Raw genomic sequence first — 24,185 nt, 5'->3', positions numbered from 1 at the left:
CCCATGTTTGTGGGAGTGTTAACATTTGCAGCAGTGGTAACATCCAGAGAGCACCACAGAGCTCTTCAGTTCTTCATGTAATCATCCTCTCCCATGACAAGACCACAACAGTGCGTGGTTGGATCTTCACTCTGTGCTGTTTTTCTTCCACCTTTTAAAAACTGTTCAAACAGTCACTCACATGTGAAAACAGTGAACACATACAAACGCCGTTGTTTGATTCCTTTTCACTTCCTGTGTCTGTGAGGAGTCTTCTCTACTCCTGCAGCTTCAATAGCCACCTCAAAGGCTGCAGAGAGATGTTGTAATTTTGAGCACATGCAAAATGTAACAGCTCAGACTTCATGAATTATCTTCTTTGTCTCTCACGGTGTCGTCTTTGCGAAATCTCTTTTCCATCCATTTTTGTGTCCTCGTGTCCCCCACACTTCTATCCCTGTGTGACTGGACTTAAAAGGCCGGTTTGAGGGATGACAACCATCGCTCACTTCAGAGGAGATCACGGGTGGAGGAGAGATGAAAGAGAAAATTGCAGATGAGGTAGAGCAGGAAGAGAGTAGTTTTAAAGATTAATGAAGGATTGACAACTTCTGTGTCAGTCAAAAGAAACAAAATAACAGACATGTTTCTTTTCTTCACATCCACACAGTTTCTTAAGATATGAAAGATTACCCGATTCTTCTGTTCAAAATGTTTGAAATTCCAATATTCAGAGATACCAGCACCTAAGGATGTGATACAAATAAGTACAATAACCTGAAATACTTAATAAAGTCTTTAAGTAATTTATTATCAATATTAATTAATTGTATTGCTGTAGACACATGCATATTTATTTGTGGTGAAATGACTAAACATTTTAAATATGTAGCACATCCTATCATCTTCAGAACTTTTATTTTGACACTTGTGTTAGTGTCAGTGGGAGAAATTAAATAATATTAGATTGGGAGTGACAGACATGTGCTGTGCTGGGTAATGAGGAAACTAAATAGAAATCACACCTAAAATAAACTTAGAGAAGAATCATGCAGTGGCATAAATGAAATAGTTTTTTAATAACAGTTGTCGTCTTGAACTATATCAGGGTTGTAGCTTCACTTAATCGTAAAATTGATTCATTACCTCTGCCTTGCACTTCTACTGAGTTCCATTCTAGTTCATTTGTATCTTATTTTGCGATTGCTTGTCTACAAGAGAAACAGACTATTGTCAGATTTGCCTTTGCAATACTTTTAATTTGATACAGCATTTATTATTTAAGCTAAACAAGTCCACATGATGTCCTCACATGATGAAAGTGAGAATACACTCTCACACTCTTGTCATTTTTTGTGTGCATGTCCGAGAATGCCATCTCATGTTGTTCTTAATCCTCCCCAGATTGAGGTCAGTGGGGATGCTGGGTGATCTTGGTGTGTTAACAACCTCGGCCTGACCCTCGGAGATACTGAGTGTCTGATTGGTTCTGTCTCTCAGCAGATCTCTGTCTGCAGGGATCTGATTGGCTCAGAGGATTTTATATGTTGAGTATCTCCATAGAAAGTGGACTAAGGGATGTGACGAATCAGTTTGCTGCTTTCACCCTCTGTTCCCGAGGTGAAGTCCACAGCGGACGGCAGTCAGATTTAAAATTGGGTTGGTGTAGAGAGGGAGTGGGGGTTGTTATAGTAGCTCCCGGGCGTTCTCAGAGGCCCGGAGCATCATGTGGGAACGTTGCTATGGCAATGGCAGGTTGTAGCGTAGGTGTGTTGTTGTGGCAACAGTGCGTCTGTGTGAGGCAGCCGTCCAGTCTATGTTGAATGGAGAGAACGTGGCAACACCAGAGTCTTTAAAGAGCAGAGTGTGACGTCACCAATGCTTTTTAAAAGAGCATGATCTTTTATTTGATTAAGTCATTTCGTCTGATGGTATAAAAGAGATATATGGTGTCTTCAGCAAAGGGCTTCGAGATACAATTGAAATGAGGAGAGCTTGTAATAACCAGTTTTTGCTGAGAGGTCTTTTTCCCAAATAACGTACATGAGTGCAGAATTTAAGATTGTAGCCATATAACTGGCAAATATAGACAAAATCACATATAAAAACTTAAATATCTTAAACAACTATTTTACTCTCTTTAAATCTTTTATTTAGACGGTACAGGTTTGTAGAAATGTATAAAGAAAGATCATATCATCACACTATAATTCCAGTGGAAACTAGAATGGCACTCAGTGGAGCACATACCTCAACCAAGGCCCAACAGTGCCCTTAAGGAACCACAATTAAATTGGCCCAATCTGGATTTTTATTTGGATCTGCACCAAATTGCACATACTCATAGTTATCAGTCCCTTAAATATACCTGTTTTTCTATCTTCATCTAGATTTATGACTTATTCCCTGCGAAATCTGAAATTTTCAAAAGTAAGTGATTAAAAAGATTCCTGGATCTGATCCTTTGTCTGGGTCCAGGATGAAATGTAAACCTTTCTTGGCTCATGTCTCATCCTTTCACAAAGTTTTGTGGGAATCCATTCAGAAGTTTTTGCATAATCCTGATGAAACAATACTTATTATTGCTCGGTGGTTAGAGCCATTTGAAAAGGGCAGATTTTCATAACCTCTCATCTGAATTTAAACACTGATTCAGGTCTAGTGATATTCCCAAATATGTTATTTCATCATACGACAAACAACCAGATATATCAGCTGGAGTGTTTTTATTGTTGCCAATGACTGCTGCCAGCCTCCCCTGCTGCGACAAGCAGTGAAGAAAATATAGAAGTGGATTAGATGACATATTCGGTCCGACCTCATCAGTACTTTCAAGTGTCGTGGGGAGCTGTTTACTCTTATCTTGGCGTGTGTATATATCTGCAGAGCAGCATCTCAGCTCAGTGCCATTGTGTCTGACCCACCTGATTACTCACTTTGTTTTCCTGCCATTATTGTTTTAGCCCTGTTTCCTTTTTTTGAGTGTCTTATTAAACTCCGCTAACCAGATGTCAAGCGCCTTTTTTCTCCGCCCCCTCCATCTTTCTTTCTCTGATCTTTTCTGCCTTTGTTCGCCACCCCCTTCCGCCCCCCACCACCACCTCATTGCACTCACCCACACCCACCGCGGTTTATTTCATCAGAGTCGTCTGTGTTTCTCTGTTCTTCCGATCTTGGTCCCTCGACTCGTGTTTTTACTCATTAGCACACGCGAGGAGCACATGTTTTAAAGTTGGTGCTTGTATGTATTTAAATATATCCCAAATAATGTGGGTTTAAAGCTTCTCCCTGAATCTGTGTGTAGTCATAGCAGGTGAGTTGAGGAGAAGCACAGACCTGAAATGATTTGTCGTCACAATGACAATCCCCTTTAGAGCCCGATTAGCCAAACATCTTGACAAAGCACTCCACAAGAATATACCCACTCACACTTCTGTTTTCTGCCTTCTGAGAGGAGTCACCACGAGGCAACGCAGGAAAGCTTCTTTTGGATTTACTCAATTCAGTTTATCACACTTGAGCTTAAATGGTTGACGGCTGTCTGTATATTCCTCTCAGGCATCAGATGCACTGAGCATATATGCACAATGTACATCTGAGCATGTCTGCAGCCTCAGGTCATGCATTGTATAAACTAGTGAGTGCCCATTCTAAACATGGCTGTTTGGAATGTGCTGTTTTTTGGCCTGTGGTGATGCTGGTTGCAGTTTTCTTACTGAAACTGTAAAAGTGACCTGCAGTAATTGAGTCGTGGAAAGTAAAGACCTGCTGCAGAACCCGGAAGCCCCCTGCTGGTGCACAAAGAGCTGTTATTGTCGAAAAACTTAATTTACGTAATTTACGCTGCCGCCGCTGTGACTAGTCGCTGGTCTTCTGTTTTATTTAAAGTTTCTGAACATATTTCATGTCCAAATTGCACCAAGATGAACGTTCTCACTATATGTGAACTGCAGGTAGACTGAGATTTCTGGAATTATTAGATAGATTATGATCGGTTGTGAGAGCTCTCACTCGGCACACTGGCGCTACCTTTTTATTCTAATCTTAAGACCTCTTCTTTTTGGTTTTCATTAACGTGAGAGACGATTTTGGATTCGTTGATAGTCTCTCTTCTCTCTCTCACACATGTACAAAATCGTGGTAAACATCCAAAAATACCTCTGTGGATAACACAAGCTCCTTTTTTTTTTTAAAGCTATACCTGTTTATTTTTGTCAGAGTTTGGAGTGTGTCCAGGCTGCTTCCTGAAACGATCAAGTCTTGGTGTCTTGATGTTGCTTCCTTGCACTTGACTGTCCCCCGCTCTCATCTCCTCTGTTTGCAGCCATCTGGCTTGAAGTCTGTCTTCTGTTCTCAGTTGTGTTGTAGATAGAAGAGCTGGGATGAATTTATTACAGCTATTTAGCTTACAGTTTGTAAATTTAGTATGTGTGATCAAAAGAATGTTTGAAAGTTTATTGGGAGGGAGCGTGGCTGCAAGCGGAGCTGTTTAAAAATCATAGAGTAAGAGTACTATGTGTGTGTGTGTGTGTGTGTGTTATGAAAAACACATAGGATATAGTGAGCCGGGGGGGGGGCTCTGGGGTGGTGAGATTGAGATGATCACACGACAATCACATGTCGGCGCAGTGATATGTGAAAATCATGTATGAAAAAAGGAACCAGACAGCAGACGCTTCAGAACAAAAGCTTGGTTGCATTAACACTTTTTCTTCATGATGTGGAGTAAATTAGATTTTGAACCACTTCATAGCAGCCTGTTTATTTGCACTTCCATAATAGTGTAAACCAGTTGTTCTCCATCTTTGACAGCAGGATTGCATGGTATCTGAGGATTTTTTTGAGATGAGGCAATAACACTTTATTAGTCCCACTATGGGGAAATTTGCTGAATAAATAAATATATGTTAGCGTCTAAATCTGCCCTTGAATCCCCAGCAGCCGCCACATATTCCGTGTTAATTTTCCCTCTTCTGCTTTTCTCTCTTCCGCAGTCATCGCTGACTCATTGACAGTAACGGCTCCGGTCCAGACTCTGTCCAAGGTGGAGGGCGACACGCTACAGCTGACCTGCGAGGTATCTCGGACCACGGTGCAGCACACTCACTTGTCGGTGGGTTGGTACCTGCGGTCTCCGGAGGACGCCACAGCACCGCCTCAGGAGCTGGTCACGTTGTCAAGGGACTTTGTTCTCCGCTCTGGTGGACCGTACCGGCAGAGGATGGCAGCAGGGGACCTCCGACTGGATAAAACCAGCGCCACAGCCTACAGGCTGACCATTCACAAGCTGCAGCCCATGGACCAGGGCCTTCTCTACTGCCAGGCTGCAGAGTGGATTCAGGATGCAGACGGCAGCTGGTTCGCCATGACCCGCAAGCAGAGCGACAAGACTCAGCTCCGCATTCAGCCCACTGGTGAGTAAAGGGAATCAATTCTGTGTAAAAGACGATGGAGCGAGGGGAAAGACTGCACTTCTAGGTCCCCATCCCTTTGACAAGAACACTCGCGTGCATGTGGGCCGGCTTCCTCTGATTGCTGATCAGTATCTCCCACTAAGCTCATTAGCCTGCTAAAAAGGGCTTAACGAAACCTCCACAGACTCCCCACTTTTGTATTTGCGACTGTTTGATGGACAACATTACAAATGTATCCAAGAGTAATTTAACCAGCTGCAAACAGCGTGGGTGTTTGCCACGGGAGACCTTATGGCTTCCTCATATACAATATCTCTCCAGGCAACGAGCGGCCCGGAGGTCAGAAGCCGAAAATGTTTTTTTCAATCACTCCTCCCCAACAATAGACAATCTAGTCTAGTTAGTGTGTGAGTGCATTAGTGGTGCTAGTATATCTGAAGGAGGAGATTGTCTAATGGAAGGGAGTTACCAAGTGGGGGAGGAAGACGTTGGGGGAGGGAAGGGCAGGAAGGTGACATGTGGTTCAGTAAGTAACAAGAGCTCCATGATGGAAGTACGGGGGAGAAACAAAGAGTCGATTGAGGTGCATGATGGAGGAATATGCCTCGTATGATAATGATCCAATAAGCCCGCTACATCTAGACTTAATGGACCAGAAGCAAGGACGACTTTACGACTCCTCTTGTCCTCGTCACCTCTCACCCGACTTGACCCCATCACTTCCGCAGCCGCTATATCCACACCCATAAAGATTCTCTTTGTGTGCCTCCATGAACGGGTTGCAGAGATGGGCGATAAACCGTTTTGACATTAGCTCAATTACCAAGGCAGCACGCACAGTGGCGAGTGTGTCTCCTGTCAGTAAATCACTTCAAAGTGGAATCGTTTTGCCTTTCTCCATTAGGCATCAGATCCGCTCTGGACCAGTACAACTTGATGGTGCCCCAGATAGCGCTGCGAGCATGAGAGGGAGAATGGTAACCCTCGAATGTTAAAGCAGGTTTGTCAGATGCGTTCCCGCTACTTTAGGGAGCAGACAAAAGGCACAGAGAGCTCCCCTCGCAGCGCCCTTCGTCGTTCTTTGTCTTCATTCTAATCTATAATGGATGGAGGTGTTGTTGCGTGACAAAAAGAATACAGCAGAATTGTGCTAAGGGGCGCAGCGTTGGATGCGCGTCCTCGAACTCAAGTGTGTGAGAGTTTATTTAGATTTCTTCCTGCACACGATGAGAGCACAGCTTGCATACCTTTGAGCCCAAATGGTTTGTTTGATGTGTGCCCCCGTCCAATTGCATTTCTGACAGAGAAAGTTAGAGAGGGAGCATCTCCTCCATTAGACTCTTATTATAAAAGATGGAGTGTATCTCAAGACAGCCCCATCACAAGGTAATCAGCCACAGCCGGCATCAAGACAGAGGAGCAGCGGACAGAATCCTAATGCACCTTTCACTCTCTGTTTTTACTATCTCTCTCTTTTTCTTTCTCTTTTCTATCCCCTCCCGTTCTTTGTTCATTCCCACTCTCACATCACTTCTTATTTCCTGCAGTCGTGTCTCATGGCTACGTCTTTCTTTTTCATGCTCCCTCAGTTTTTCTGCATCACCCACTTTCTCCCTTTCTCGGCCTCTCCAGAGCTCTCGGTTGAGCGCTTCCTGAAAAACACAGGCCTAACGGAGCTCCATGCTGAGCAATGACCAGTTTTTGACGATGTAGTAGGTGATCAGGCAGTTAATATAAGTGTTAATATTGAGTGTTGCACCCCTACTTAATAATTAATGACATTCAAGTGTCATGATACAATATCTTGCTTTGCTGCTGCCTTTAAGTAGAAAGGTGGTTCTTTGCTTTGCCCTCTGTGGGCTGTTCTCTTCATACATAGGCCATTATGTGCATGAATCAGTATTTCAGGGTTGCAAGTAATGATTATTTCATTATCAACTACAATGGCACTCAGTAAAGCACGTACCTCCGCCAAGGACCAGTAGTCCCCGTTAATTCCACCCAGCTTTGCAAACACTCAGAAATATCAGTTCCTAAACATCCCTGATTTTTATTCCCTGGGATTTCTATAAAATTTTTCAAAAATCTTGCATATGACAACCTGTCCATGTATGTGTTTGTCAGAAGGATCACGCAAAAACTTCTGGACAGATTTCCTAGAAGTTTTGTTGGAACTTGGTGGACAGATGGGACACGAGCCAGGAGAGAGCCTATTAAATTTTGGCATGGACCCGAACAAAGACATTTCTTTATCACTGTCTTGAAAATGGCCTTTTCACAGATTCTCCAGGGAATAATTAATACAGCTTGATTCAATTTAAGGAGACTGTTGGGACTTGGGTGGACGTATGCGTGCTATAGAGTGCGATTTTTATTTTTTTTATTAAGTATTTTATTTTTTAAATGTCGCAAAAATGCAAATAATGCTTTAAGGAGACACACTGTCATTAAGGCAAAGATAAAATTAATTGAATATTATGTCATTATACATAATGAATGTATAATATAAATACAACTGAGAAAAGCGTTGAATTAATTGATAATGACCAATTAAACATTTGTCATCAAAAATTGTCAACAGTTAATTTCCACGTTAATAGGTAGATGATAATTGTTTTTCGGCACAAGTAAACACACCCTGTGTTTGTATGTCAATATTCCGCATGTGCGAGGATCTGCGTGTTTGTATCTGTCAAAAACAGTACCCCCTCACCCCCCCACCATAATGTTCTCCTGCGTAACGAGCTCTGCACCGGCGGCAGTCTTTGAACTTTTTTCCGAGAGTGTGTTTCTGAGGAAGTCTGTTTAAAGTCTTTGTAATTACAGCTCAGGGCTACCACCTCACTGAGAGGCAAAGCAACGGTCTCTGATACACACTGTGCTCATCATCTGGAAATTAATACAGCAAATAAAGCTGAACTCACACACGCACACGTGCAAAGGAAACAGCACATGAGCAGAAAACTGTTGGAATTTGGCCGAGCAGAGGAGCGAGCACCAGCAGCATTTTCTCTGCCTGCTCTGCCGGTGCAGGAGGAGGAAGACGACGCGTTGCCTGACTCTGTTTCAGACTGCCGACAAGAATTTTAATTAGATGTGTTTTTTATTGCAGAGGTGAAATCAAGGGGGCGAGAGAGCGAGTACGGCCCCATGAAGGATCAGCGTTTTACCAGAGCGATGCATCGTATGACCTTAGCCTATGTTCCTGCCCCCACCCATCGCCACTCAACCCCCACCTGTATCACCCACCCCCTCACTCACGCGCAGGTTCAGAATCCCAGATTGTGGATATCAAGAAAACCCAGCAGTGACGGCATCTCATTTGTAGCCCACATGTAGACATTGATCTTATTTTAGAGAATCGGAAACAAGTTGTTTAGAAAAACAACAACCTACGCTCACTGCTTTATTCAAATCTATGCTGCATTCAAGGGTTTTGCACTTTTTTAAATATTTGATAAGAAAAATCGTACAAAGAGACATCATATATCACAGTTATATCATGCAGTCAATTTCTTCTCCGGCCTCCTGACCACATTTATGATTGTTAGACTAAACATCCCTCTAACCTTGATGTTCCCTATGTTTCCCCTCCATCTTTCACTTAGATCGGGACTTCAGCATCCAGGTGAGCACGGAGCGACGGTCCTTCACGGCCGGTGAGCCGCTGGAGCTTCGCTGCACCATCGAGGCCCAGAATGTCCCCGAGCGATTCTTCTCGGTGTCGTGGGTCTTCAGCAGCTCACCGGTGGCCGTGGTGGGCCCCAGTGCCGTGCCTGTCCTGGGCCCCGATTACATCACCCGCGAGGCCGCCGGACACTTGACCGTGCGCAAGGAGAGCCCCAACGTGCACCTGCTCAAGCTGCAGCACTTGCGGCCCGAAGACGCCGGGAAATACATCTGCCGCGTGACCGAGCGGGAGAAGACGCCCACGGGAGACTTCATCGACCGCAGCAAGAGGTCTCGCAACGTCCAAATCACAGTCCAGCCGCTCAGTGAGTAATAATCTGTTCATGAGGCCAATGGCTTACTTGTCCTGTCCTTAGTTGTCAGTTAGACTAAGAATGATGAGCTTTTCATAATAAAGAGTTTCATCTTCATAAAGGCAGTGGAACACGCTGTCATACTGTGTTCTTCTCCTCCCTCCCCCTCTCTTCCCTCTCTCTCTACAAGGTGGCCTATAACAGATAGCTGTGCAGCCTCTATTGTTAGCTGTGAGTAAGAGGGAAAAGGATAATGGTGCTCTTACTCCTGATGTATTTTCTGTTTGAGTGGATTGCTAAGGATTGGTAATGCAGCATTATGGTCCTTCCCATTTCCTTGGAGTAGCTTTGTGTGTGTGTGTTTTGGGGGGGGTGGGGGTTGGGGGGAGGGGGCAACACTATAGTTGGGTAATGGAGAGCAGAGGAGGCCAGACTCGAGGAGGCTGAGCTAACAGCCATGAAATGAAACCGTAGAAAGAGAAAAGAAGCAGAGAAAGGGTCCTGGCTCTCCAGGGCCGTCTAAGTGGTTCCCCAGGCTTAAATTAATGTGTTCTCGCGGGGCAGTCTCCTTCAGCTGGATTAAGCAGGGTGGCCTGGTGGGCTTGTGTCAGTGCTTACAGCTGACTGATGCAAATTTGCAGTCAAACCTTGCAAACAGTCCCCTCATTAGTCACTGAGACCCTGTTAACAACTGGTATTAACATCTGGCCTGAGTGATCTGATCACTGACCATTGACGTCTTCTGACCAGCTGCTGTTCCACATTCAATATAATTTTTACTCTCCTCAGTGTCCACACATTGATTTGTTTGTGGCCACTGTCACAGTATCAACACTGACCACCACATAATGACTGATACTTTACTTTAACTGGAGCATAGCACAGCTGCGTGAGATCATTTCAGTCCTTCCTGATTCCACGCGCTTTCTTTTGCTCTCGCCGACACACACAGATTGTCGTCATTGTCATTTGGTCTTCGTGGACACAACTGACCTGCATGATTATTTGCATTTAGAGCGGAAGGAGTGGGATCCGATCACACGTAGTCACAAGAGACATTTTAATGTGAACAGACAACACTGTTCACTTGTGATCAGATCTCTCAGGACAGATGTTAATTCCAGGTCTGACCAGGGTCTGAGGTGTTCCTACACCCTTCCATCAGTTGGAAAAATGCCCCCTGTCCGCATGGAGCCAGCTGCTACCTGTATAATAAAGCATGATGGTATTTCCTCTCAAGCAGCCAAATGCTTCCTCACCCTGACTGCTCTTCACCCCCTGCTAAATCAGCCCAAAAACAATGGGCCCCAAGCCTGCAGCATTCTCCTGAGAAGCTATCTGTATGGGAGGTTTTGTTTTCCAAACAAAAGACCTTAATGCCCTATAAAAGATGTTTATAGTGTTTACACAAGATAATAGCCATGGTTATTGGAGGAGAAACTCCCATGAAACACAGCAGTAGCGGTCAGACAGCGTTTATTTCATGCACAAACTGCCCTCCCATGTCTGCTTTCTCTCACCTGCACACACACACACACACAAACACAAACACTTTCAAGATGTGCTTCATAACTCTGATTGTGGGAGTCAGCTGAGTGTTGGTGTAATAGGGTTCGACAGGGGTTAAAGTTGAGTCAGGGGGCGGCAGGGGTGACAGCAGAGGTCAAACGGGTAAACGCTTCTGACAAATCAGCCTTGATGGATGAATTTACCTCTGCAGAAGGAGAGAGAGCTCTCATGCAGCAGTGAAAATCTTTTCTATGGAAAGAAATGACAAGAGTAAGCTATCAGGAATATACTGTAATGGAAAGAACACGCTTTCTGTAGTTCAGAGACAGCAGCCGGTGGGAAAAAGTTCAAAATGTAAAGGAAAAGAAAATTTGTCCAAAAACTTGAAAATATAAAGGGGAGGATGTATGCTTCTAAATGTAAAACTGTTGAACAGTCCTCTGTCTGTGTGTGTGTGTGTGTGTGTGTGTGTGTGTGTGTGTGTGTGTGTGTGTTCTTTTAGCTGTAAAGTTGTTTAAAATGAAAGACGGCAGAGGATGAAGGGTTTTCCTTTTGTTCGTCGGAGTGTGTTAGAATGAAGGAGTTTATTCCATATTCACAGAGAGCTCATGCTTATTAGGACGACCAGCGAGCAGAGAGGGAGGCAGCTGAGCTCGGCCTGAGGGGGGGAAGAGAAAAAAGTCTTGAGCCACACCCCCCCAAGAGACGTGCAGCGTCTGTCCCACAGGACGATGAGAGCTTTTGGGTCAATGGCGGCTCCATGATGTTTGATGCACGCTGAAGTGGTGAGAGTTGAGATAAAGTAGAAAAACAGAGCAGAGGAGCCAGTAAAGACTTTTATCCTCTCTCTCTTCTTCTGAAGTGCCGCTGAGCCCTGTGATCTCGCTCCTCTTCCCTGTGCCCGTGTGGACTTGGTCAACAAGCTACACAGGGTTCAGAAGGAGAGTCTCAACCCACACGCACAAATTCACCCAGTCCTCTTCTCTGACTGTTGCTCTGATGCGCCCGAAGCCGGTTACACTGCAACTGCACTATATCGTCCTCCCACACACACATGTCCTCACATACATACGAGCGTGGAGACATACCTGCACAGCACAGGATTAGAGATGTTACTCTGCTCAACAATTTGTTGCATCGCCTCTGGCCTCCTGTACTGTCTGAATGTTTTAAAACACAGCACATGATTTTTATTTTATTTATTTATTTTGGATTCACCGTGAGGAGGAGTAGAGATTTTGAGGTATTTTTTCTGACTTTTTCTCACTTTTCATGCTCACCTGTTTTTCTCTCTTTCATTTCCCCTCCCTCTCAGAGAGCAATATCACCGTGGCGCTGTCCAGCAACTCCTCAGAGGTCCTGGAGGGCGATGCCATCCTGTTAACCTGCTCAGTCCAGTCCACTACAGGCCCGCTGTCCGTCGTCTGGCATTGGACAGACAAGCAGGCAAACGGGCCACCGGAGGAGGTGGCCTCTGTAGACAGGGACGGCACAGTGTGGCACAGCCCCGCCTACAGGGAGCGCTCCAGCTTCGGGGAGATACGCGTGGAGAAGATGCGAGTGGACACATTCTCGCTGTCTCTGTACAACGCCTTACCTGGGGATGAGGGCCAGTACCGCTGTGTTGCTACTGAATGGTTTCAGACTGGCACCGAACCAGAGTTAACCTGGGAGAAGATAGGAGAGAAGTCAGCCACCAAGACTGTCACCGTTAAGACTGTTGGTGAGTTATTTCAGCCTCATGTAGCCACAGTATTGTTTGTGTTTTATCAACACCAAGTCAGTAAAACATGGAAACAATGAAGACAAGACAGTGTGTTAGGGTTCGGTGTTGAAGATTGGCACCAAATCTATAGTTAGCCCAATAGCTACCTCAAACTCCAGTCAGCATAAAAAAGAAATACTAGAAGCTAAAAAGAGGTGACACTGGGACGTGCAGCACATGTGCAACAATTAGGTCTGAAGGGAGGAACCCAACAAACTTAATGAGAGGCAGTGTGGGCGTCCCTGACCCCGCCAATGCAGAGGCAAGGGATGTTTGGAGCATTTTACTGAATCAAGCACTGAAACTGTTATTTAGTTATAAAATTACTGTAGCTGAGTTTTAAAAGTCTCGATTCAGCATCGGTATCAGGAAAAACCCAAACGATACCCAACCCTAGTGTGTATTTAAGTGCATACCAAATGAGAGACAGGCATATGGTTTGTAATTTTCTCATGACTGATGAATGGCTCAGGCAGAACATGCAGTGCACATATTGGAATAGTCGATGGTTTATTCATGCACTGCCGCAGGAGAAAGAGTCTTATCACTCACACAAACACACACACACACACACACACACACACACACAGACCACCTGCCACACGTCAAGAGTGGTGCGTCCCTGACACCCATCATAGACACACACTCACACACCACCCATATGGATTAGTCAGAATTATTAGAATGGAAATGCAGTGGCGATGTGTTTCACAGTCTGTGGGTCTCCTCAGTCGGGGCTGAATTAAGCTGAACGTCCTCGGTACAGGCTGAGGAATCCACTGGAGCGGAGCAGTGAGAAGCTGGCAGGCCAGGAGCGCTGGACTCAATAACACACACACACACACACTCACTCACTCACTCACACACAAGCAGCGGATTAGCTCCCAGCAGCAACACACTGCGGTGCGGCAGTGAAGGGATGTCAGTTTTTAAGTGGCCATTTGTTAAGTTCGGGCAACAACAGAAACATTACTCCGAGGAACAAGGGACAAATTATGCAAATCGGGGGAATAGAAGTCCAAAGCTGTTCGTCTCTCCTCAGTTACACCCCACGACGTCTCATCTTCCTCTATGCGCATTGATCAAGGGTTTTCTAAATGTGTATGGTTGTGTGACGGTCAATGTGTGGTGTACTTACTTAGTCTCAGATTTGTTTTGGGCGTCATTTTTCTCACTTTAACCTCCAAATGCGGAATAATTGGACCTAAACTCACCATAGAGATAGAGCACTCGTTCTTTTTTCATGCCTCAGTGTCAGCAACAGCCAGTAGCCGAAGGGATTGTTCGTCCATCCTTCTGTGAACGAGATATCCCAAGAACGCCTTGAGGGAATTTCTTTAAATTTGGTACAAACGTTCAGTTGGTGGTCAAAGGTCAAGGTCGCTGTGACCTCACAATACTGCTTTTTGCCTTGTGGACGCATTATCTTAAGAACACCTCGAGAAAATCCTTTCAAATTTGGCCCAGGTGTTGATTTAGACTCAGAGATTAACTGATTAGTTTTGGGTGGTAAAAGATCACTGTGGCCTAAAAACATGTTTTTGGCCTCTTAACCAAGTCTGACTGTTTGGAAAGTTTTGAAATTTTGACCAGTTCTTACTGAGACTTCTTGATAAACTGATTAGATTTCAGTCGTCAAAGGTCACAGTGACCTCAGATGAGTCAGTTCCAAACTGAAACTGCACTGGTTGGCAGAGACATATGACTGCAGGGTGGTGTTTCAGCTCCTCTACAAGATCTTGTCTTTCTGCTTAAGTCTTTGCACCTAATAAACATAAAAGCAGAAACTCCAGCTCCATTTTCCTTCTGATCTGAGATCTGGCTTCACGCTGACCTGTCCTCTGTGTGAACCTGACGACAGGCTGAAGCTTAAGATATTATACATGATCATTGTACCATAATGTAGTTCATATCATCATTCTTTATGGATTCCCTCTGGTGGCTGACGAGACCTGGAGGGGGGCGGGGGGAATTATGTCCTCTGGGATTCTCCGTGTTTTGGTTGCCACGGTGAAGACAAAGGTGCTCTGTAGTCTTCTTTCCAGCTGATTAGCTTAAGGGGCCCTCAGGATGCTGGGTGGAAAGCCTCCATGTACACAGACACTCATGTACAGCAGATACACATTCTCCTTCTCTCACCACACACACACACTTTGTATAGTGCAGGAAACAAACGCAGTCATGTACATTCACAAAAAAAACAAAAAGACGGAGCTGTATGGGAAAATGGATCGGCATGAAATCCTCTTTACTGTCACAGAGGCAGACAGACAGTGAGGCAAATGGATGGACGGAAGAGTGGGGCAGGGAGATGAGAGATAGAGCGAGAGAGGAGAGTTATTGTCTATTAGAGAATTATGGCCCCAGGCAGCTGTCCCAGCAGTAGCCAAGTCTGGACAGAAAGCCATTGATTACACACCCTGAAGGACACCGGGGGATGATGGCTGTCAGAGGAAGACGGAGGGCGAGGGGCCGATGGAAAGCGATGGGGGCTGTTGACAAGAGCATAATGGAGAAATCTGCAAAGTCTCAAGGAAATAAATTGTCTTATCTTGCAAAAATCACACTTCATCAACATCTCTCCATTCCACCTCCCACTCTCTTGTTCTTATCTTTGTCTGGCGTCTTTCTCATATTCAGGCTCCATCGTTCACATCTATTGAAATGCCCCAAAAATAGGTGCCACAGGGCCCAGTTTATTAAAGGGCCACGGATAAAAGGGATTTTTCTTTATCCATTCTATATCTCTCTCTCTTCCTGTCTCCTTTGCTTTCCAGTGTAGGTGTATCTTGGAAATAATATATGGAGCTGGGTGAATGTTTTAGCTTAATTAGGAAAGTTTAGACTTGGCAAGGAGCTGGGTGTAGATCGAACATCAGCGCTTAGAGGAAATCTCTCCCCTGGGTTTTCTTTGTTGCATCACCATTCATTTTGAAGCACGCTCTCACAGTGAAGCGCACAACCTCATATACACACAAGCATAGAGTGGTGTGTGTATATATACATACACATGCACACGTATAAGCTAAATGGCTGTCTTTAGGCGCTCCGTAATGATGGAAGACAGTGCTTGTGAAGTTTTAGAACTGCTTTTCCGATAAATACGTCAATGCACTTGAAGTAAAAAGCTACGCTCTGTATTTCTTCCAGCAGTGGGGTTTGCTCTGTTGGTGACCTCGCTTAACTGGAATAAAGATGAACCCCTCTGTCATTTACTGAGCTTAAAGCTTTTTGGAGAACAGATTCAATCACTCTCTCAAGCCATGTTGTGCAGCTATTATGCAATCAGCTGTTCTCCACAGGGTTTGTCATTCTGTGTTATCCTAATCCTCTCCCCTCTTCTTCTCCCATCCAGAGTCCGCCTTCATGGTGTCCGCCTCATCACGGACACCATCTGTAACCTTTGGAGACTCATTTGACCTCTTGTGCCTGGTCAAGCCCCGGCACAACCCCCGGGTCCCCACCTCCGTCACCTGGCGCTTCATGCCAGCTGGCTCGGAGGCCGAAGACGAGGATCAGGGAGAGTTCAAAGAGCTGGTGACTTTCACCCACGAGGGCATGCTGCAGTGGGGGGAGCAGCTGCTGGGGCTGGGCACCCGCACTACCGTGGACCGCTCCCACTCCAACACCAACTTCCGCCTGTCCGTGACCCGCGCAGGGCGGCGTGAGGCGGGCAAGTACCAGTGCAGCGCCATCCTTTGGAGGAAAAACTACGACAACAGCTGGAGCAAAGTGGCCAACCGCACCTCCAACCTACTTGGCATAAGTGTCCTGCAGCCAGGTAAAGATGCATGGCTGCTAGCCAGGCAGACCCACACTTAATTAGAACAGACACAGAGCGGCACACAAACAGGGATAAACACAGATTCAGACGCACACACACACACACACAGATGCACACAGACACACATAGTGAATTCAGCAGAGCTTAGAGGATTTCTGCCTGCTCTAATTGCTCTTAGTCTCTGGTTTAGCCACTAATTGGAGTGTGTGTGCGGACATGGGTGCTGTGTGTGTGCTGTGTGTGTGTGTAGGGCAGGGTGGAGTGTCCTAATGGAGAACAGTGAAAGGATTGCTAAATATCCCACAGGAAGAGAACACTGAGCGAACGAGGTAGAGGAGAGAGGGGAGCAAAGGACGGAGACGGCGAGAGTGAGAAAAGTGCGATAAAGAGAGTGAGCGATCTGTCCTTGAACCTTTTTCCTCAGTGGAGGCATTAAACTGTCTACACCACCCTCATTGGTCCTCTGTGCTACACACACACACACACACACACACACACACACACACACACACACACAAAGGGAGAGAGCGAGAGAGAGATAGAAAAAGAAAAACTCATTTAGACACAGCCCAATTAGTGGCTGAACACAAACAACAAATACGCACACACACACTGGCCCAATTTTCCTCAGTGTGGTTTGCCTCAATAGTACGATATTTCATTTACTCAGGTGAATGTGCCTGAAGCAAACACTCGTCTTGCTCATAAAAGCCCACTGTTATAGTCTGGCTCTCAAAGCTGCCCAGCAAAGCATTGTGGGACTCGAAGTACCAGCAGGGCCGTGATTTGTTGGATTTTTGCAGCAGGAATATAAGCAAGGTGATGAAATTTTGGTTTTAAAGGAGATTTCATTTTTATTTTATTAGACTCATATTCAGGTTCATAATTTTAATTCAGGTTATTACTTACTGATACCGTCCATTGCTGCTGCTCCTCTTTTCAACCTCTGTCGGAAACACTGGGTTTTAGCTCCTGTCATTCCATTGAATTCTAGTCTGCTCTGATTGGCCAGATGGACCACTCTTTACCCAGCTTTGTTAGGGGTCATACCGAACTAGCTGCTTTGCGTGGATTCTGCAAATTTGGGGCATCGTAACATCACAATGGTGCAGACGTATCAGCAGGACCAAGAGGAACTGATTTTCGTTAGTGTAGCATTAGCCAGAGCTAACTAAACTCTTAGCAATTCAGCAATCTTTCATGCTGGAAAGCCCCACAAGTAAAACAGTGACATGTACCGTATGCAAAACTTCAGTTTCTAGGGGTTACCTCCATACAGGATTAGTAAAATGCACCTTAAAATACATTGTAGAAGTTATATTTTAATGCACTGGTATTGGATTGGTGCATGAAACCGGCCGATATCCAGATATTGGAATTGGAGGAATCGCAAAAGGAAAAGTGGTATTGAACATCTCTAAATGTAGATGTAGGGTTGTGTTTTTCCATTGCCTGGGATTTCATCCATGTTCAGCTGAGGGAAATTCAGATGCTTTATTTAGCTCACACGTAGACTACGATGGTCAATAACACTTGTGAGCCAGTTAAATACAGTCACATGTACAGTACAGACAGACTCTCTTCTCCCCGCCGCTATTGATCCAGATACACACAAATACACATTGATGTAAACAGACTCTCTCTCTCTCTCTCTCTCACACACACACACACACACACACACACACACAGGTGAACCACAGTGCAGAGACAGTGCTTTACCTGCTTGACTGACTTTGCTCTGACCCTAACCATTCATGCAGAACACACAGTGTCCCCGGGCCCTTCAGAAGTAATTTGGCGATCAACTTATCATCCTGAATGCTCATTTACCTTCCTCCCATGTGCTCTTCACTTTGTTTTATTTTAAACCAGAAAAATGTGAGCACAGAGAGAAACCCTCACAATCAGAGAAATGTTGTAGGGGAATAAATACACAGCCCACCTCCCATTTGCTTCTCTGGCAGCATCTCCATGACAAAGTGATCAGTCACCTTGGTGATTCCATCAGTAGTCGTGACGACGTGATCAGCAGCGGACTGAAAACCAATTGGTAACCATAGCGGTTCGATCATCCTGCGTGTAAGGGCACTAACTCACAGGGGAGGGCGAGTGAGTTATTCTTTTTATCTCACTGGCTGCCGAGGCCTACTTCATCCCTCGTCATGCCATGTTCATCTCCTCCACCTCCTGTGTGTGTGTGTGTTTGTCAGACCTTCATTTAGACTGGTGATTCATTTGTCAGAATGTAGGACGTCTCTCTCTCTCTGCCTCGCACCTCTTCTCCCCATCTGCTTTCTCCCCTCTGTTTTCCTAAATGTTAGGCACTCTTGCTAAAAAGAGCGGCTGGCATTTTCACGTCCTCTCTCAAAGAAGTGGGATAAAGGGGAGTGTGTGTGTAATGAGGTGTGGGAAAACACAGCATCTGACCAGATGCATAATTGAGAGACGTTAAATCGCGCTTCCAGGGACACCTGCATGCTCGATTCGTATAAAACCGCTTCACCAGCGTTATGTGTGCACAGACATACAGTACGTGTGAGCGAGTCTTGAATTCTTGCATGATTGCCCCTGCAACTGTTTTTCTTTAGATGTGCCTCTGAGAGCATTCATATGCTTACTATGCATAATATACAGAAGCCTGCCTCGCACCCCTGACACCCAGCAACACAACAGTTTCTCGCAGCTTCCCGTTGCTCCATTTCTCCACCATCTTATATTCAGAAGAGAGACGTGTGTGGGCCCGACTTGAGGAGCTTTGACAAATGCACAATGACACTTCTTGTTAAATTATTGTAGAACTTCAGAAGTGAAAAAGTTGAGATCTAGCTTTAGAAACTGTGCTCTTGATCCAACTTCCGTGCATCTTAGATCAGGCAGAAGAGAGAAGTTTGAAGCAGATAAAAGCTGGATGGAACAGAGGCGGTCAGCCGGTCAATGTGATGTTTCGTCAAACGGAGTGAGGTGGCTGCAGCCGAGCCCAGCCCAGGCCTACTTCCTGCTTCAGATTGCATTAGTGGCTCACTGCCTGCGTCCAAGTCCCCCGGGTCATATGAGATGAGTTCACTGCTCTATATGCACACACACACGTATATTAGTTTTACTGTATGTTCTTTGTTCTGTGGAATAGCTGTGCTCGAGCTGTGTCCACTATAGTTTCCCTGCAGAGACCCATTGGACACACAGGAACACAAACAACATCATGCTCATGTCTAAACATGCACTACATGGATACACACTGGGGATGTGCACGATACCATCCCTCGGTGTAGAAGATCTCCATAAACACACACACACACAAACAACGTAAACACACAGTATGCTGCGGCAGGATAATATTAGATTTCACCTGATTGAGTTTTCTCTTTGTCTCTTTCTGAAATGCAATAATGGCAAACACATGTTCAGCATGGCAGATCGCCAGGGAAGCCTCAGTCTCTACAACACAATCTAATATCATCTGCTCATATCTCGAACCACACACACACACTCACACACACACTCACACACACTCTTCATCTCACTGATATACACACACACATACACACACACACACTGAAAACACACAAAACTAATTATGCTGAATCTTCCCTAATGGAACCAGAGTTTAGATTAATGATGGTTTGGGGAGTTCAATACATTTTGCTCATCATTGCAGTGTGCGCACGTGCACACTTATGCCTGCGCGTGTATCTGGCATGAGGAGCGGGATATTAAGACCGTCTGGTTATTGGCTCAGCTGGAATGATGATGGTGATGATGGAGGGGTTGTCCCACTTAGAGTTTGTCCTCATCTCTCCTCGCATACCTACGCTCGCCAGGCTAACGCGCTGCCCCCCGCCCCACCCCCACACACATGATCAAACATGATGCAGGAGTGGATGCCCTTTTTTTGTTTTGTTTTGTTTTGGCTCATCCGTATCCTCCTCTTGTTTTCCTCTCCTGTGGTTGTGCTTTGAGTTAGAGGATACAAACCTCCCACTGTCTCCCACTTTATTTTGTCCTGCCTCTCTCTCTCTCTCTCTCTCTCTCTGAGATTGTACTTGAGGGTGTCTTCCTGTTTAATATGGGCTGGCACTAGCAGATGCCGCATGTGCTCTCATTTCATGCCAATGAAGTACTTGCCACACAGCTGTTATTGATAGCGTTGGCATCAGCGCGGCGATCGGAGATTCCTGCTCATCGGGGCATGGATGTGAGATGTCTATCTTCATTAAGGCTCGGCCCATCGTCCCACCGCTCCATGTCTGTCTTTCTACATTTTGTTTTTCCCTCTCCCCATATGTCTCTTTTAATGTGCTCTCCCCCCTTCACTCTCACTTAGCTGCATGTTTCCCACTACGCACGCCCCCAGCATCTTTCTCACGCTTTTGATTTTTCAATATTTTATAATTCCCTGCTTCCCTCCTCCTCCTCTTCCTCATAATTCTCCCTGTTATGTTTACATTTTTCTTCAAATAGCTTTTCCACCATTGTCAGTATTTCATGAATAATAAGGATACAGCAACTGTGCTTGTTTGCACACAATAGCAGCTTTATCACAGCATTATTGTTGGTGACAAGGTTGTAAATCTATTGTTTGCCCTGTTTTCAGCAGCATGTATATAGTTTTGGTTTTGCCCACCTTAGCGAGAACTCTGCATATGGGAATTGACTGCAACTCATCACCTGCCTCATACACTTCATATGTTGCATGCACAAATAATCAGAGTGCATTCACAGTGTGTCTGTCTGCTGCACACACATGAGCACACTGGGTCATAATGGGTGATAAATGAAGAGGCTTTGAGGGGTGCGCTGAAACAGAAAATAATTTCATAAAAGGTTTTTGATTAATCACGTCTGCCTCAGACATTCAAGGTCAGGCTCCTTCCCCGTCTTCTACCTCACAAGAGCAAACCCCTTATGTGAGAGCGCAGGCACATTTTTTCCGTCAAATCCAATCCAATCTAGGCCTCATTCCCTCGCTCGGCCTAGTCTGCAGACACAATGAGATTCTCCGTGTTGTGTCTCTTCATCTCTCTGAAGCACCTTTCAGTGTGTATGTGTGCGCGCACATTTGTGTTTGCACATGCGCTCTTGTGTGTCCTGCTGCTGATGTAATTGAAGTCATAACTCAGCGCTAGCCACAGTGCTGCTGCTCCCCATGTAAATCAGTGGCTAATAGTAGGAGAAGCTCAGCAGTGCCGCCTTCTGAATACACACACATGCACATTAGCCATTCTGCAGCCTGCACTAACTGAATAACCACTGCTCCCTTTGCTTTAATGAGCATAATGTGTTTTATGCTCATTGGCAGACCCCTTACAAAAACACACAGACATCGATACACATGCACGCTGCTTAATCTGATATGTCTGTATACTCTCCCGTCTGTGCCATGCAGATTCTTTTGGGCTATTAATCTCCCAGAGTTCTCGTGACCTGATCCATTGTCTCAATCCCCTCTTGTGCATCCATTTTCCTATCGGGCCATCCTGCGAGCAGCAATCACTCCATCTGATGGGCAGGAAGGAAGCGGGAAAGTGCACCGTCAGTGCATTTGTTCATAATATTGGTGGAGCATAGCAATGATATGGGTGGAGGTTGCACACGTGGGCCCCAACTGGGTTTGTTCAAAATGTCCTTTAAGGTGCACAAGATCCCCATAATTAGCCCAGTCTTAATGATATTGTAAGGGGAGTTGGAAAGGGGAGGGATGAGGAGTGGTAATATCTCTCTGACACAATGGGATCACAGATACATAGCCGTCATTAGCATAGAAATTAGGCTCCCAGTTTGGGAGAGGAGCCAATCTTCAATCAGGAAAAAGCCATCCCTCATCGCCTCCGACAAGCAGCCCGCTCTGATCTATGCCTCCTGGGGCAGAGGTCCAGACGGACAAGTCGCGTGTGTCATGTCTCGTGTTTTATGCGCTTGAGCGTGTGGCACTGCAGAGGCCGACGAGGAGTGGCAAGCCAAAGTGAGTTGTTCTGCAGGGGATCAGGGCGTGTCGAAAGCCCTCAGTCCTGACATGCTTGGGGTCCCGGCTGCGGATTAGCCCAGGGCTGTGCTAATGCTAATGCTAAAGGCGGAGCAGGCAGCCATTAAGACTGTAAGTCCTCTGGAGTGGAGCTGGAGCGACTGCCTGCTGCTTTCCCAAATCCCCCCAGGAGCGTGTTCTCACTTTCGGTCTTTTACATCTCTCTCATCTTCTCCGGGCTCTCTCGCTTCCTTTGCAAACTCGCTCTCACTCCTCCGCTCTCTGTTAGTGGGTGCCTCTGAATATCTGTACAGTTTTGTGATATATCCCTTAATGCTTCCCTCTCATCCCATCTTTAAAAACCTCATCCCTCTGTCTGCTGATTCCTTTTTATTCACCCCACTTTTCTCCTCATGTCTCGTCCTCCCTGGCTTTTGTCCACCCTGCCCTCCCTCAGTTAAGTGGAAGCATTACATCCGTGGCCCAGTGGATGGGCTGTCAGCTCAGCGGTCATTAAGCGTGTATTAGACTATATCTAAAAAGAGCAGAAAAATGTCAGGCGGAGACCCCACCAGTACTTTTGGTGTTCACACTTCATTTATGCCTCATTAATATTCATCACGCCACAGTCGAGGCTGCTGAATATTCATGCTGGCGTCAGGTGATTAGGCAGAATGTGATCAGGCGCAGATCACAGTAACGCAGAGGGGAGGAACGAAGTGACGAGAGGTCAAAACAACAACTGTGATGAAAGAGGAATCAGAGAGGGTGAAGCCGATATTTCAACCCCAGCGTTTAGATCCTCTCTCGCGGAAAAAAGAAAAAAAAAAGACTTCACCTGGAGCGGCAGCAGCATAAAACAGAGATGGAAAATGAATTGAATTTCCTCTGTAGCCAAAGAATAAAGGATCACAGTCTTTCATTTACAATCTCAGGCTGTACTCTCGCCTCTGAACATTCGACCAGGAAGTTTCCAAGCTCTTTTGAAGTTATCCGATTTTATTTTATTTTATATTTTTTACAAGCCGTTCTTAGTGTGTGCTGACGTGCCACAGTGGCATCCTTAGCTTTACACTCCTCCTTCCCCCCAGACTCAAAGTTGTTTTCATCTGCTCTACTTCATAAACAACGGTTGTGCGGAGCAGCTTTTGGGGTTTGGGGTGCACTTTGCTATCTTTCTTCCTTATGAAAGTGGAGCAGTTTTGTATCATCTGTTTACTTACCTCCGCTGATAAATAAAAGGGATGAAGACAGCTTTGTCTCAACTCTGCAATGTTCCTGCAGCTATTAAACAGACAAACTGCACACATGGGAAACGGGTGAGGCGAGGGTTCAATGAGCCAATTAGGGTGTGTGCTGTGCAGTTTTTATGCGCGTTTGTGTGCACTGTGATGACAGTATAGCCGACTAACTTCTTAAGCACAAGAATCTCCACCAGAGCTGAGATAGTTATGAGGTCGGGATACAAGCTCATATCTTTGCCCTGTAAAATATTATTTACACATTCTGTCGAGTGAGAATCAGATAATTGTAATTACATTTCATTGAATCGTGGGTGGTGTATCCGGCTAAAGGAGGATACCGATTACTGCGAGATGAGGCCAGGGAGGTCCTAGAAAGTTCAGAGAATTCATTCATTATCTACTCACCACTATGCCGATGGAGGGGTGGGTGAAGTGTTTGAGTCCACAAAACACCTTTGGATTTTCAGGGATAAACAGTGTTGTTTTTTGCCTAAATGTCAGCTGATATGTTGGCCCCATACCGCGCGCACCCTTCCACCAACTTTCAA

At 45.5% G+C, this 24,185-nt stretch overlaps 1 protein-coding gene across 2 annotated transcripts in view; it reads left to right on the top strand.

The window, feature by feature from the left end:
• Nucleotides 1-24,185, top strand: part of igsf3 (immunoglobulin superfamily, member 3) — a 74,237-nt gene that overhangs the window by 40,410 nt on the left and 9,642 nt on the right. For both annotated transcript variants that reach the window (XM_069532983.1, XM_069532985.1), the window contains exons 4-7: nt 4,974-5,393; nt 9,002-9,388; nt 12,201-12,608; nt 16,006-16,431. In XM_069532983.1, the coding sequence (XP_069389084.1) occupies nt 4,974-5,393; nt 9,002-9,388; nt 12,201-12,608; nt 16,006-16,431 (1,641 nt within the window). The remainder of the gene's footprint in view (nt 1-4,973; nt 5,394-9,001; nt 9,389-12,200; nt 12,609-16,005; nt 16,432-24,185) is intronic.

This window comes from Paralichthys olivaceus, chromosome 10, assembly GCF_024713975.1.
Source record: "Paralichthys olivaceus isolate ysfri-2021 chromosome 10, ASM2471397v2, whole genome shotgun sequence".
In the NCBI taxonomy this organism is placed as follows: domain Eukaryota; kingdom Metazoa; phylum Chordata; class Actinopteri; order Pleuronectiformes; family Paralichthyidae; genus Paralichthys; species Paralichthys olivaceus.
Note: the sequence above shows the minus strand (reverse complement) of the source record. Positions and strands in the feature narration are given on the sequence as shown.